The sequence below is a fragment of the Salminus brasiliensis genome, chromosome 4 (assembly GCF_030463535.1).
Source record: "Salminus brasiliensis chromosome 4, fSalBra1.hap2, whole genome shotgun sequence".
NCBI lineage: Eukaryota > Metazoa > Chordata > Actinopteri > Characiformes > Bryconidae > Salminus > Salminus brasiliensis.
Window position 1 is genome coordinate 21,278,336 of NC_132881.1, and position 14,144 is coordinate 21,292,479.

At 39.9% G+C, this 14,144-nt stretch overlaps 2 protein-coding genes across 2 annotated transcripts in view; one reads left to right on the top strand and one right to left on the bottom strand.

Annotated features, from left to right (window-relative positions):
- The window catches only part of mcph1 (microcephalin 1), a 40,542-nt gene that overhangs the window by 11,387 nt on the left and 15,011 nt on the right, over positions 1-14,144 (bottom strand). The gene's annotated exons all lie outside the window — the stretch shown is intronic.
- On the top strand, positions 396-13,787 carry angpt2a (angiopoietin 2a). The gene is made up of 9 exons (XM_072676838.1): positions 396-926; positions 5,007-5,162; positions 6,871-6,992; positions 7,529-7,761; positions 8,039-8,166; positions 8,573-8,674; positions 8,802-8,968; positions 9,792-9,922; positions 11,935-13,787. The coding sequence occupies exons 1-9, from the start codon at positions 672-674 to the stop codon at positions 12,093-12,095; spliced, it is 1,455 nt and encodes a 484-aa protein (XP_072532939.1). The 5' UTR covers positions 396-671; the 3' UTR covers positions 12,096-13,787.

The window sequence follows — 14,144 nt, forward strand, 5'->3', positions numbered from 1 at the left end:
TCTAACCAAATCTATGGTTCTATGGTTTCAAAGGAAAGAAGTCACAGTCCCATCACGGGTTAACAAGGCCAGTGCTGAAACTGAACTTGCTTGAGCAACACAGCTGCATCCTGAGGGGCTGTTTGGAGTAGAAGTCTCGAAGAAAAACACAAATACTGCCATTGTTGTCCTGTTCTCTTCCACCAGCCTGACCCTAACTGTTTGGGGTTTCTGTGGAAGCTGAAGGAGCATCCAGCGGGAAGTGTTTAATTAGTGCCCTCCTCGTCCTGTCCTGGCTCCTCAGAAGCTACTCAGGCTGCTCTGCTCATTCAAGGGTGTCGGGCGGTGGGAGGGGCTTCACCCTCACTACCCAGCCACAGGAGCACAACGCCTCAGACAAGAGCAGAGTGTGGGGAGACCAGTGACGGGGGAGAACACAAGCTGGGAGTGGGGACCTGCCAAGTGACGCTCCGTTACTACATGCTGACATTTGTCTCCACCTCCTGCTTTTGACGGTGTTATAAATGAAGCTCACGCATGTTGAGGAGAGAATCCTGCCTGGGGAGGTCCATGCAGATGCAGTTCAATACTTGGCAACACTGAAGCCTCTGAAGCTCTGACACAAGACAACTGGAAGGCAATTTTCCAACAATTCTTGGACTTCTCAAGTAAGCTGAAAGCTTAGAAGCAAAATGAGGAACGCCGGAGTACTCATCCTGAGCATCTGCTTCGTCCTGGGACAAGGATACTCAACAGGCAAGAAGCAGTATCAGATTCAGAACGGGCCGTGCAGCTACACCTTTCTTCTGCCCGAGCAAGAGAACTGTCCACCAAGTAGCTACAGCAACCTAGCGCAGAAAGACGACCCGACTGATTACGATCAGTCGGTCCAGAGACTGGAGCAGCTGGAGAGCATTATGGAGAACAACACACAATGGTTGCAAAAGGTAAAATTACATTCATGATTTAAGAAAGAAACATTTGCATCTTTTGTATGTACAGTTGTACATTTTTAGAGTTCAATGAGCCTCATGTCTGAAAATGCCTTGCACTTACAGAGGTTAAGTCTCCAGCTAAGTGATTTACACATAGTTCTCATTTATTTACAATTCATACATTGTCTAAAACAAACTACATGCATTGAAAAATGCTCTGAACCTACATGCATTTTTTCAGGTTCATTTAATACAGGTCCTCAAAAACGCAGGGTGCGAAAGATTAAATCCAGCTGCACCTGCTGGGCTGGTAGCCCAAGTTTCAAAAACCAAAAAACACAACAAAAACATTTAGTACGTTTGTAAATGCTGGGCTGATGCGATCATGGTTCACTGTGGCTTCCTAATAACAAGAAAGTGAATGTTTACATTTTTGTGACCAAATTTAATGACTTTCATTAGCATCTGTGGTGGCAGGGAAAATGAAGATTTCAAACATTAAATGATAAAGATCATAACAAAGAAGGTCAATCATTCATCAAGATAATCAGAACTACAATTTGTGGAATAGAAGTGGGCAGTTCAGGGCAAGCAACTAAAGCCACACACCATTCTACATCCTAAATGGGCCTCGTATGCGAGCAGAACAGGTGGGTCTAAATGTGACTATGCATTTTTCTTCGTAAAGGATGTTTTCCCTGCTTTGATTTTCATGTTGTCCATGCATACAAACAAGAACACCCCTTCTAATAATGGATACATTCAACTACAAGTTGCACCCATTGTTGACACACACACACTTGTCTAGTCTCTGACTCTCTGGAGCAGGTAAACATGAACCTATTGGCACCATGCCTAATCTCAGGAGCAGTGGAATTGCTGTGAAGCAGTGGAACTGTGTTTCACTAAAATGATGCTGCTCCATCAAATTATTGTGCAATGAGGTGGGGTGATGGCCTGATCTCAATAATGCACTTGTTGCTGAATGCAAATCAAATCATCAAAGCAATGTTTCAAAATCTAGTACAAGCTTCACAATAAAAAAAATAAAAAAATCACTGACTACTAGAACAGCGTGTGTGGCAGAGCACACAATACACCACATCTCTTAATAGCCTCGTTAGTTGGGTGAGACCAACACTAAAATAGATGCTTTCATGTTTAATTATAATTAATTTTACTTTGTTTATTTATTTATTTATTTATAAGAACTGAACATTTGAGTCTTGGACTCCACAGGCATGCACACTACCCTTTTGGGCGTACAAAAGCCAACATGGCAATATTCTTTTTAAACCAAAAAATGGAAAATGAGCCATTTCATAGTGGCCTGGTGCGTTTGAATTTTGTGCATTTGTAGTAATGAACAGGCTGTTCAAAAAAAAAAAAAATAAAATAAAAAATAGCCCATCAATCAGGTGCATCATCATGGACCAAGAATTTGTTTGCCCAGAGTTTGCTATTGGAACGCAGATTCTGAAGCCTAGAAGATACACCGCTTCCAAATGTGTGGTTAAATTAGTTAAACTGCAAATGTTGCTAGTGAATGCTGGGGAAATATAGTTTTTTTATGTAAAGTTTGTGATGAGCCAAAACGGACACAAACAAATTTTATAGCATGGTTTCCTCTTTGACCGTAACGGTCTGACAGTCCTGGCATTATCTGTAAACTCAGAGGAAAGGCTCTTCCTCTAAGCGGCACTTTTGAGGTGAGCGAGTCAGGGTCAGAGGAAAGCATTGGACCTCAACTGGCTGTAAGGTCATGCCACAGTTGGCATATTTGATTCATTAGCGGCCAAGGCACATTTCACAGGCTTGCCGCTGCAGCGCCGCATCACTTTGCGGTCACACTTTCGTGTGAATGGACCGAGCAAACAGCCTTTCCTAGAGGAACCCTTGGGGCGCAAATAAAGTAAACAACTGATAAGATCATCAGCCATCAATGGAACGTCCTGCTCGCAGTTCCGATGACACACTGCAACACCCTCCACGTGCATTTCTGCGCTCCACAAAACAGGCAAGAGAGGAAGACAAACAAAATTAGCACTGATTACTGAAGCTGTCGCGTTTGTCATTCGTTAACAAGTTAAATATATCCCTACTGCAGTAGTTGGACGCTTGGCCTCCGGACTTCGAGGGCATCAATACGAATGAAGTGGACAAACACCAGACGGACAGTAGACAGTGAAGGCCACTCTGATGTTTTTTCCCTGCCGCCATCACGTTATAGAAAATGTTTTCACTGAGGATGCAACTTGTCACTCATCATGTCCATCCTGTTTGTTTGAGTGCTGACCCGTCTGACTTTCAGGAACTCAGTGCAGGAAAGAGCATGAGGACTAGACGAGCGCTCAACATGGTTCTTCCAGCTGCTAGCTTAGATTTTGATGAGTCTGACTCAGGAAACACTTACATAAATTGATTATTTTATTTTTTAAATATAAGATTTACACTCTAAAGAAAAACAATATCCAGTGGCACTGACTTTAAGCAATAAAACCATCTTACACTTCCAAAATATTATGTAGGCACCCAAAAGTGCTTATGTGTAAAAAGAAGGGGAAGTTACAACCCTTAACCCGTGAATATTTAATTTATTGTAGATGTTAATCTAAACTGATTACAGTAAATGGAGTTGATTTTCAAAGACTTCTTCAATGGCAGTAATGCTAAATCAGAAATTCCATTAATTCTTTGATTATTTCATCTGGTTTTAAAAGGTGATACAACCAGAAGATAACCATCCAAGTCAAAACAGTTGACGTTAGGCAGGCAACACTTTCAACAAGTTCCATAATTTGCTGAAAGAATACCAGTTACTGTGCGATTATATAAAAATGACAGCTCTTATCATGGGCGGTTATGATAACATGCATTAGACAGGAGTCAACTTCCGCTCTAAAATGTTTTAAGTCACCCAAAAACTGTCCAGCAATACTTGAAATATTTATGGTTAACCACAAGCTAACTATCTGAGACATTTGCGATAACAAGACCACCTGTGCACGTCGTAAAAGGCTTATGAAGTTTATATTGAAAGCCGTAACAAACCAAAGGACATTAGATCTCCATCAGCCAAAAAGGAAAGAAGTGTCTGCCAAGAGCACATATTTCTGTAAAGCTGAGATTATTATGCATACTGAAAGTCAAGATACATTTAGGCCTTTGGGCCATTTTGAAAGGGGTTATGACCTTTTTATGACAAGATCCAATTACCACATCTCAATGAGCCCTGGAAATTCATTTACCCTGCAGTATATTAAAGGCCTTTGGACCAGAACAAACCTGGCACAGTCTTCAATCAATCAGTCCTATTCTGAGTTAGCCCAAATTGCATGCATACACTATTAATGCTCAAAAATAGCCATGCTTTAATCATGATAAAATAACTTCTGACATCCAAGACTTGAGCATGCAAAAGGAGGGAGAAGGGTGACTAATGACTGGATGTAGAATTAGGGGTGGACGATATGGAAAATTTATTATTGTGGTATTGTGGATATATAAAATAAATAAAAATCACATATGTTGATAAAGAATATGGTTGCTATCTGAACAAATCTTGTATCTCCAAACTGGTAACTTTAAATTCTTTTTTTTTACTTTTTTTATTACTGTAAAGACTGAACAATAATAATGAATAGAAAAATGACAAATGTCATGATGTAATACTGATAACAATAAATAATGTTACTCTGCCCAACCTTACATAGAACATTTATTTAAAATGTCCATATGCTTTATTCCTTCAAGGAAACCATTACAGCTGTACAGGAGCTACTCTGCAGTCATCAGCACAGATGAGATCACTGCCGTTTGTATGTTCTTGCCAGATGTCTTATAGTGACTGCATTTTCTATATACGTTCTTGAGTCTTTGAATAGCTCCCCTGGTGACCTGGCTCCATCTGCAAAACTATGGTTCTACAACTAAACACAATAACAGCGCATTATTCACCTTATGTAGAACAATCACAACGAATCACGTTAGGCTTACGACGCAGCCGGACCGCTGTAATAGCTCCCATCTCAGAGTGTCTACAGCTGGCTTACTGCATCTGACCGCACACTCTGTGTCTGATCCCTTCCACAGCTGGAGACCTACATCCAGGACAGCCTGAGACAAGACATGGCCCAAATTCAAAACAACGTTGTGCACAACCACACAGCCACCATGATTGAGATCGGCACAAGCTTCCTGACTCAGACGGCGGAACATGCACGAAAGCTTACTAGCGTCGAAGCACAGGTGAGCATCCTATATGTATATGCACACACTCATCATTGTCCTACGCTGATGTCCAAACTCTCATTTAAGCAGAAAGTGTAGATTGTTCAAAAGATGTAAAAATCTCTTAGCTCTCTTAAATGCTGGACATCCCTGACTTCTCGGCTTATGTTATCTGGCTAACTGAGAGATCCTTCTCTGAACAGCAGAGAAGGCAGACACTCATTTCTAAACCTCTTTTCTCCTGTCATCATTAGGGTGATGTATCGTTCGGGGGTTCAATTTGAAGTGTCAATTCAAACTGAAGGAGCAGAATATAGTTTAATACAGTACCGTATGCCAAACATATTCATCTGTAGATGTAGTTCTTGTGGATCCCTTTTGTGAGAGAAGCACATTTCCCTGTCCTTATTAAGTACTTTCTCGGTAGTTCTTTCAGGAGTTCTTTCACTTAATAATCAGTTATAAAATAATCAACTACTTCTTAAATTAAAAATCAATGTTAAATGGCAGAGGAAGCATCACGCAAAACACTCTTTCTACCATAAGATGATCCAAATTCTACAAAGCTATTGAGAAACACATGAATGTATATTGCTAACATGAGCGCTCTGAAGTACGGTGAACTGGAGGTTTCCCTCCATGGTCTAAAATGCAATCTGAGCTTAACTAAACAAATATATACACAATGATGCATATTCCTGCATGTTTAGATTTGAACGATATTCCAAACCAGTATTTGGAGACGCGTTTGTAATATACTGTACTGTAAGTGTACTGTAATGTTATTTTTTTATAATTCTTATATATATATATATATATATATATATATATATATATATATATATATATATATATATATATATATATATATATATACACACACACACACACACAAAATACATAAAATTGTGCATTTCTAAAATTCCCCTATCGCTATATCCCTTCTCCACATACAGATGCTCCATTGAAAACATGCTTAAATTGCTGAGTTCACTTCCTTTAACAGTTAAACCAGAAAGAACAAGGCAGCCCAGGAATTCAATAATGAGGCCTGTGTTCAGACCCCCATTCAGTCACAGTACCCCCAACATCCCCTGCCCTATTTCTTTCTTTTATTGAAATTCGATTGTCCCATTTTTTCCTGTGGTGAGAACAGTTTTTTTCCACCCGTCAAATGCTAGGACGCCCTGTGTTTTGACACCAAATGATGTGAGAACAACCCCAGACGGCAATTAATGTCTTTCACACGTCCCAGCTCACACGGCATACAATACCTCATCTGGTGACCAGTAAAGGCCATCATGTTATCCCCTACACTGGCATGCATCACCAGCTAGGGTGCACTGAGCCACAATACAGTGAGCAGTGGAATTGGTCCTGAAGCAGATTATTCTAGGAGAAAAAGTGCAATTGTCAGAACTTGTTACGTAATATTGGCTCACATTTTCGCAACTGAGATCGAGGCTTTATGTAATCGATCCTCATCTACCACAACATTTAAGACTTCAAGACTGTGTCCTATTGAGCTGAGTGAATGTGAACAGAAGAGAAAACAAAAACGAATCCCTAAAAGATCTCATGACCTTAATTATGTAAGCCTTCAGAAGTGCAGGCTTTGCCAAATAGTTCACTTGATAGCACATCTCTTCAAGGCTGTTACAATTAAAGCTTGGGCTTATCTGGAATACTTTCTGTGGGAAACGCTTTATGTCTTTTTCATCCGTAGGTTATAAACCAAACAACCCGACTTGAGCGTCAGCTTCTCGAGAATTCAATCTCAACGAATAAATTGGAAAAAGAGATTCTCCTGCAGACCAATCAAATAAGCAAGCTGAATGAAAAAAACAGGTGAGTTTATATAATGGTTTACAATAATTTATCAAAATATGCAACCATGCTAGACTACACCAACCGCAAAAACTCTGGCTTCCCCGTGGCAGACTAGGTTTCCATAAAGATAAACACACCCATATTCATCATTTGTGTTGGACACAGTGTTGTGTTGACATCTGCTTTTAACCCATCCATACAGTGAACATGCATGTACACACACAATGCACAGTGAGCACACATGCCCAAAGCGGTGGGTGCTCGGGGAGCAAAGAGGGTTAAGGGCCCTGCTATCTGCTGAGCCACCACTGCAACCAATTAAGTCTGGCCGGGCAAGCACAGCCCATCACACCACAGTACACTAATAGGACTTTTTGTACAAGACGAACACCAACACCTGTGCAATATAACTCAAACAAAATCCGATCTGGATATGTACATTACTTAATTGGCCCAAGCAACCTGGTTCCTAGGACTAGCACCAAGAGCCTTGAGATTTAATACGAAAAGTACTGTAAAGGTTTTCTAACATGATCCTGGTTTTGCACTCTCAGCTTCTTGGAGAAGCGTGTGGAGGAGATGGAGATGCAGAGGCAGGCAGAGTTATCGAGCCTCAATGAGGAGAAGGAGCAGCTTAAGCTGCTGGTGGAAAAGCAGACAAACATCATCAAGGAGCTGGAGCAACAAATGCTGCGGGCTTCCGCCGACAACTCAGCCATGCAGCGGCAACAGCAGGAGCTGGTGGAGACCGTCAACAGCTTCATCCACACCATATCGGTTCCCACCCGTGAGTGACTGCGTCAGCATCACAGCCAAACCATCACACAGGGGAATAGGGTGGAAAAACAAAGCCCCAGAACAATATTATGCCATTCCATCTGTTCAAACGTTTGGGGACTGTAAGCTCAAAGTGACATAATTTAGATCTAAAAGATCCAAAAGAACAAAAGGTCAACCATAACAGTGCAGTCAGAGATCCACTGAAATGCTCAATAAAACATGGGAACACTGACCCGATGCGCAGTAACTGCAATGCTCTTAACTGGCTTTTTTTGTTCTTCTAGCTGGCAAATCAGCAATGATGCAGGACACTCCGTCACAGTACAAAGACTGTGCGGCAGTCTTCACGTCAGGAAACAAAGAAAGTGGAGTCTACACACTGACTATACCCAACACCAAGGAGCAAATAAAGGTAATAAAGCTTATTTCTATAAGGTTCATTATCAGTGGAAAGGCCAGTATCGGTGGAAAAGACAGCTATGCCAGACAGTAGCGCCACATTAACACATGGTGGAAAAAATTCCAGCGTCTTTCATGGAATTTCTTTAACTATGCACCAAGGAAGCCAAAGCCTCTTTTGATAGTTAGTTTTGTACATGCCTCAGCAGCCAGTGCCATCTCCTAAGATACTTTTCATGGAAAGTAATTTAAGTTTGGCAATTTAACAGCCTTTTAACAGACATCACACTGTTCTAAGAAACTGATTAAACAAAGCTGGTATAACGTGAAAGAAAAGCATGCCACCAGATTGGACATACAGAAGGGACGGTGATGTTTTCAGACAACACTGTACTACTAATACTGTTTCTATTCTCTAGGCGTATTGTGACATGGAAACAGAGGGAGGTGGATGGACTTTACTGCAGAAGCGATTCAACGGCCTTGTTGACTTTCACCGGACGTGGAAAGAGTACAAAATGGTGAGCTTTGAATAAGGGAGGCAGAATTCAATGCAAAAGGATTTCAGGAAAAATCCCGTTAAGGAAGGCATCATATTCTCGATTGTTTAAGCCAATGCATAACCACGTCAACCACTTTTCCTTAAAGGGATTTGGAGATGCTGCAGGCGAGCACTGGCTGGGGAACGAATACATCTCCAAGTTGACCAATGACCAGCAATACGTCCTCCGGATAGAGCTTATGGACTGGGAAGGGAATGCAGCCTTCTCTCAATACGACCAGTTTTCCCTTAGCAATGAAGAGCAAAAGTACAGGTGAGGAACTGGCCTTTACCAAACATGGAAGCAACTCAGAAGCTGCCTCTTAATACAAACTATATATTTTTTTGTTTAAACATGTTGCTCATAGTCAGTTTCATTGCACCTTATTCTGCCATTAAATCCCGAGAGAGGTGGCACACACTTGTCAGTGTGCCAAAGTAAATTTTTTGGCATCTGGAAATGGTTGTGGCCTATGAGATACTAAACCAGGACAACAATAGCCCAAAGCTGTCTCTATGCTGTTATTGCTTGGCCCTTTAAATGCCAACCATCATTATCGAGGAGCTGTTTGAGCACAGCACAAGTTAAGGACAACCCTAGTTAAATTTTCATTTACTTCTGCAGATACTAGAAAGGCAGACACATTGCTCAGCTACAGGTTTCTGTCCGTTTTAAAGCTCCAAACAGATGGACCTGAATAGAGCGAGCATGAATATCTTGCTCATTCTAAGTCTGTAAGCTGATTTCATGCATCGCCTGACTCCTTTACTGCAACAAAGGAAATTGCTTTCATCCTTCCAAGGACCAGTAATAATAACCCCAGAAAGGGGCTGACAGGCTTTAAAAACAAAATCTGACAGGATCCTCCACAGATAAAGCAGCAGAGGCCAGCACCTATTCTCTCTCTCGCTCTTTTTTTTTTTTTTTTTTTTTTAACCCCAAAGCATGTTTTTGTATCAGCAAGCCTTTGTGAAAGAATGGATATCTTAATCTGTTTGTGCTGACTGCACCCCCACCCCCATCCCCAGCCCAACACCTAACCGTAATTATGAACTTCCTTCTGACATTGTGTATTTCTGCATTTCCAATTACACAGGATACACCTTAAAGGCTACAGTGGAACAGCAGGCAAAATCAGTAGCCTTGCCCAGCCAGGAAGCGATTTTAGCACAAAGGATGCAGACAACGACAAATGTGTTTGCAAGTGCTCGCAACTGACCACAGGAGGTAAGATTACACTGATTTCATATTCATCTGTCCATGAATCCATTGTCCCGCACTAGCTTGTGAATGCCCTGCGTACATCCAACCCGACTTAGCACGCTCGTTCCTTCAAGTTTCCTGCTCTGAACTTTGGCATTTGGCACATCCCCCAAAAAACTCAGCACAGAAGTTGAAAGGCGCCTTGCATTTTTTGTGTCTGGGTCATGACTCTCAAGCAAAATTAGCTGGGAGTTAATCACTGATCAGCTCATTTGGGAATTGAGCCCCTGTGAAAGTGAACATTAATAGTCTGGGAACTGCAGACTCGCAAAGCCTTGAATAGAGGTTCTCCACTCTTTTGCTTAGTTATTTCTTTGCTGTGTGCTGCTAACTCAGCCTTTCTGGCCAACATTATGCAGCGCACCAGGCCTCAGGGGCAAGCATCAGGGAATCCCAAAACCTTGGGGAGCAGTCGAGGATGAATAAAGTCTAACATGATTAACAAGAAGGGTATGAACTGGGTAGACAGACTGGAGTCATAGTGTTGATAAATAAATAAACTAATGAATATAGAAATCACACTTTTATACATTTCCAATGTACAATTACACTCCTCAATATCTGCAGGTCTCCCACCTTCTCAGCACATTTGAATAATGCACATTAGGGGGTGTGGATTACAAATGTGTGGAGGCAGGGCATACTGATGAGCCAGCAGGGTAAAAAGAGCCAGTTAGAGAGTTTTCTGCTTCGTGAATTACCGCTAGCACAAATGGGGGTGTAAAAAACGTAAGGTCACCATTTCATGATCAATTGAGGTGTAGTTACATACATAGCAGAACTGAAAAGCAAGAGCGTGGTTCATAAAATAAAATATATATATTTTTGGATAAAATAGGACATCTTTTAGTGCTTGGGGCACATGCTTGAGTATCAACCCACACACACTGAAATAAGATCACCCAGTCTGTTCTCTGTAAGAAGAAAAAAAAGTCATACTATTGACAATAGCTTAGCCCTCTGCACCACGATTTGTGTCATTAGCATTACATTGTCGTCCATCTAAGTAGCTCCTCCTACTACCTTTGTGAAGAAAGAGAATCTAAAGGTGTGCTTTTTTTTATTCTTTTTGTTTTAGCAAAAATAAAAAAATGAGGCGCATCTTGAGTGTATATCAATCCTGATATGAGTAGATGGAAACCTATGAACACCACAATAGGGGCCGGGGGCTTAATATTATTTAAAGACAGGGTGCTGTAGTGGGAAGGGTGCTGTGGCGCTAAATCCTTTTGGTATTTTGGCCAAAGCATGTCATGGACACTTCATTAAGGAACTGTGTTTACTTAGGGAAAAAACAGTATAATGACAACACACTCTTAACAAAAGGCAGCAACAAGCAGGTGCGAGAAAAAGTTCTCTCTTTACAGAGCCAAAATGGTTATACTTATATGTCTTATATATGAAATAATAAAATATACTTTATATTAAATATAAATATATAATAATTAAATATATAATATATTAAAATATATGACTTATGTGTCATTGCTTCTCAACTTCAATCCTAGCAGCCCCTTACATGAACAGGCACAACTATTCCATACCCAAACAGCAGGTCTAGCTCATTAAAGGCTTGATAATTAGCTGGCAACCAGGGATCAGGATACAGTGTGCAGAAGCAGGGAATAGTTAACACTAATCTGGGCAGGACTGGAGTTGAGGACTGAAAGCTGGGAATCGGTCCAAATATCCCTTTCTGGTAACTTTAGCGTACCAGTGCGGAACTCAACAGCCTACAGTTGTAATCTGAACAATAGGAAACAGCATTTGAATTCATCTTAGTTGTAAGTACATTTTTGGGATGTTTAGAAAGTTACATGTGGTAAAATGTATTTTAGTGCTTTTATACATTCTTAATACCAACAGTATGTAGGTAATGCATACGTTTATGACCAACACTGACCACACTACGATGAGTGAATCCTAAAACTGAAGACCACCTTAAGAAAGTTTGAATGTTTGTTTGATCTTCACAGGCTGGTGGTTCGACGCTTGTGGCCCTTCCAATCTCAACGGAGTATACTATCAGCAGGGGCAGAACACCAACCGCTTCAACGGCATTAAATGGTACTACTGGAAAGGCTCAGGATATTCACTAAAAGCGACTACTATAATGATAAGACCAGTGGACTTCTGATCAACAAATGGAAAGTCAGTGGGGCAATGAAGCTTTCAAATCCAATGATGGGATCATGTGTTTGGAGGAAAAATGCTTGACATGTATCCACATGTTGAGAAACAAAAAGCTGTTGGTTTAGAGCACTTGAACAAGAGATTTAGAGTAGTAAATTGGTTAGAACATGTTACATTAAAAAAAAAAAAAGAATAATGGGCCTAAACATGAAAGTTATGACACAGCACATGGGAAAGTGACAAAAAGAAAAAAGGTGTCACAGGCATAAGTTGCCACTTAGCTGCTTTACAATGGATGTGCACTTATGGCCTGAATGCTTGATAGGGTTTCCATTACTCCTCATGCCAACAAATTTAGGCAGATAAAAGCAATATAGAGTATCTATGTATTTATGAACATACTGTAAATACCACAGTTATCTACTATGATATTTGATAGTTGATAGAGACATTGCAACTAAGGTACAAAAGTAAAGAAAAATGATGCAGAAGGGTTCTTGACTTTAGTAGGAATTTCGGTAAGAAATGTAAAAAGCAAAACTAAAAATGTTCTTTTGTTTACAGCTGTCTAAATATTTTCATCTTTAAATATTTCATATTTTCTTTTTTAATATATTAAAAACATTTCTGTTTTAACGGTGTCTGAAACAAGGTCTAGGACACTTGAAGTAGAATAAAAACAACTATTTACTGCACAGGATTCACTTGATCAGAAGCTAAAATTTTGGCTCACAAAACTTAGAGAACAGAAAAAAAGTGTAGTGACAATTTTACTTTAGAAAAAAACAAATGGAAGGGTTTTCTTAGAATAGCAGTGGTGTACAATTCAAATGAGCTGTTTGACTCCAAATAGCAAATAGAGATATTTTTAAAGAGATATTTTTGTAAAATGTAAAGAACAGGATGGCCCTAAAGAATCCATGACATTTAGTGCAGACATGTTACTGCCAGAGAACAATCCACAGGCAACAGGTTGCATTGTTGTGGCAAACCGTCAGATATATCATTTTAGTTTTTTTTTCATTTGAAAGGGATGTAGTAGTAACCTTCATCTCAACTTGACTTTTCACCAAGGCCTGACAACTAATGTCTAGTAATAGGGTAGTATTTGAAGTGTTGACAAGTAAGCTTTTAATAAAGCAGACTGATCATGATTTTAAAGTTACTACTAAGAACTCTTTTGAGAACTGATCCTGTCGACTGAATAAACAGATGATCTCTTCTCCATACAACTATAGTGGAAAGAAAATACCAAATGCGCAAATATTCAGCTAGGGTGCCAAAGCTCTATCGCAGACAGGTTATAAATGACTTTCATCTTTTCCTTTGTGCAAGATTGTTCAACCATTCACCAGTAAAATGTGTTACTCTTTTGCCATGGCTTTGCAGGACATTACTTTTTCCCCTGCCCATCTTCAGCATCTTTCTTTATGGAGTTCTGTTTGACATCAGAAATATCCTTATAGCTGTTAAATTATGTAAGAGAGTTGGCATTATTTTTAATAAATTATTTTGTTTGTAGTATCAAAACTGCAACAACTCATGACTGATAACTTAAGGTTCATTTAATACATTGGACTGAAAACTGGTGAATTTCAGTGATGTGTTTAGGAATATTTATTTGTTTGTTTTGCATATACATAAAATTGTGTGTTTAAAGGTGTGTGATTTTGTTAAATGTTAAAATGACATTAAAAAGGACTTATATATACACACAGATGCTTTTGTCCATTATTCTGCTATCAATGTAATTAAACAAAATGCATTTTTATTAACATTTACCACACAAAATTACAGCCCTTCATATGCACAATGCTCCACAGTTCATAAATGGGAAACTTCATAAAAATCATGCTTAATGCACTCAAGTATACCAGTTCAATCTGAAAACATGATGGCATGGGCATGGACGGCTGCCATTTAGACTGGCTCACTGACTTGTGTCTTTAATGAGGATCTGGCAGAGGAAGGGCAAAACTGGAAGCAATAAACAAAAGTTCCAAAACAAGCTTCCTTTAATTTCTGTAGTAAATCCCATAGGATTCAGTCAATA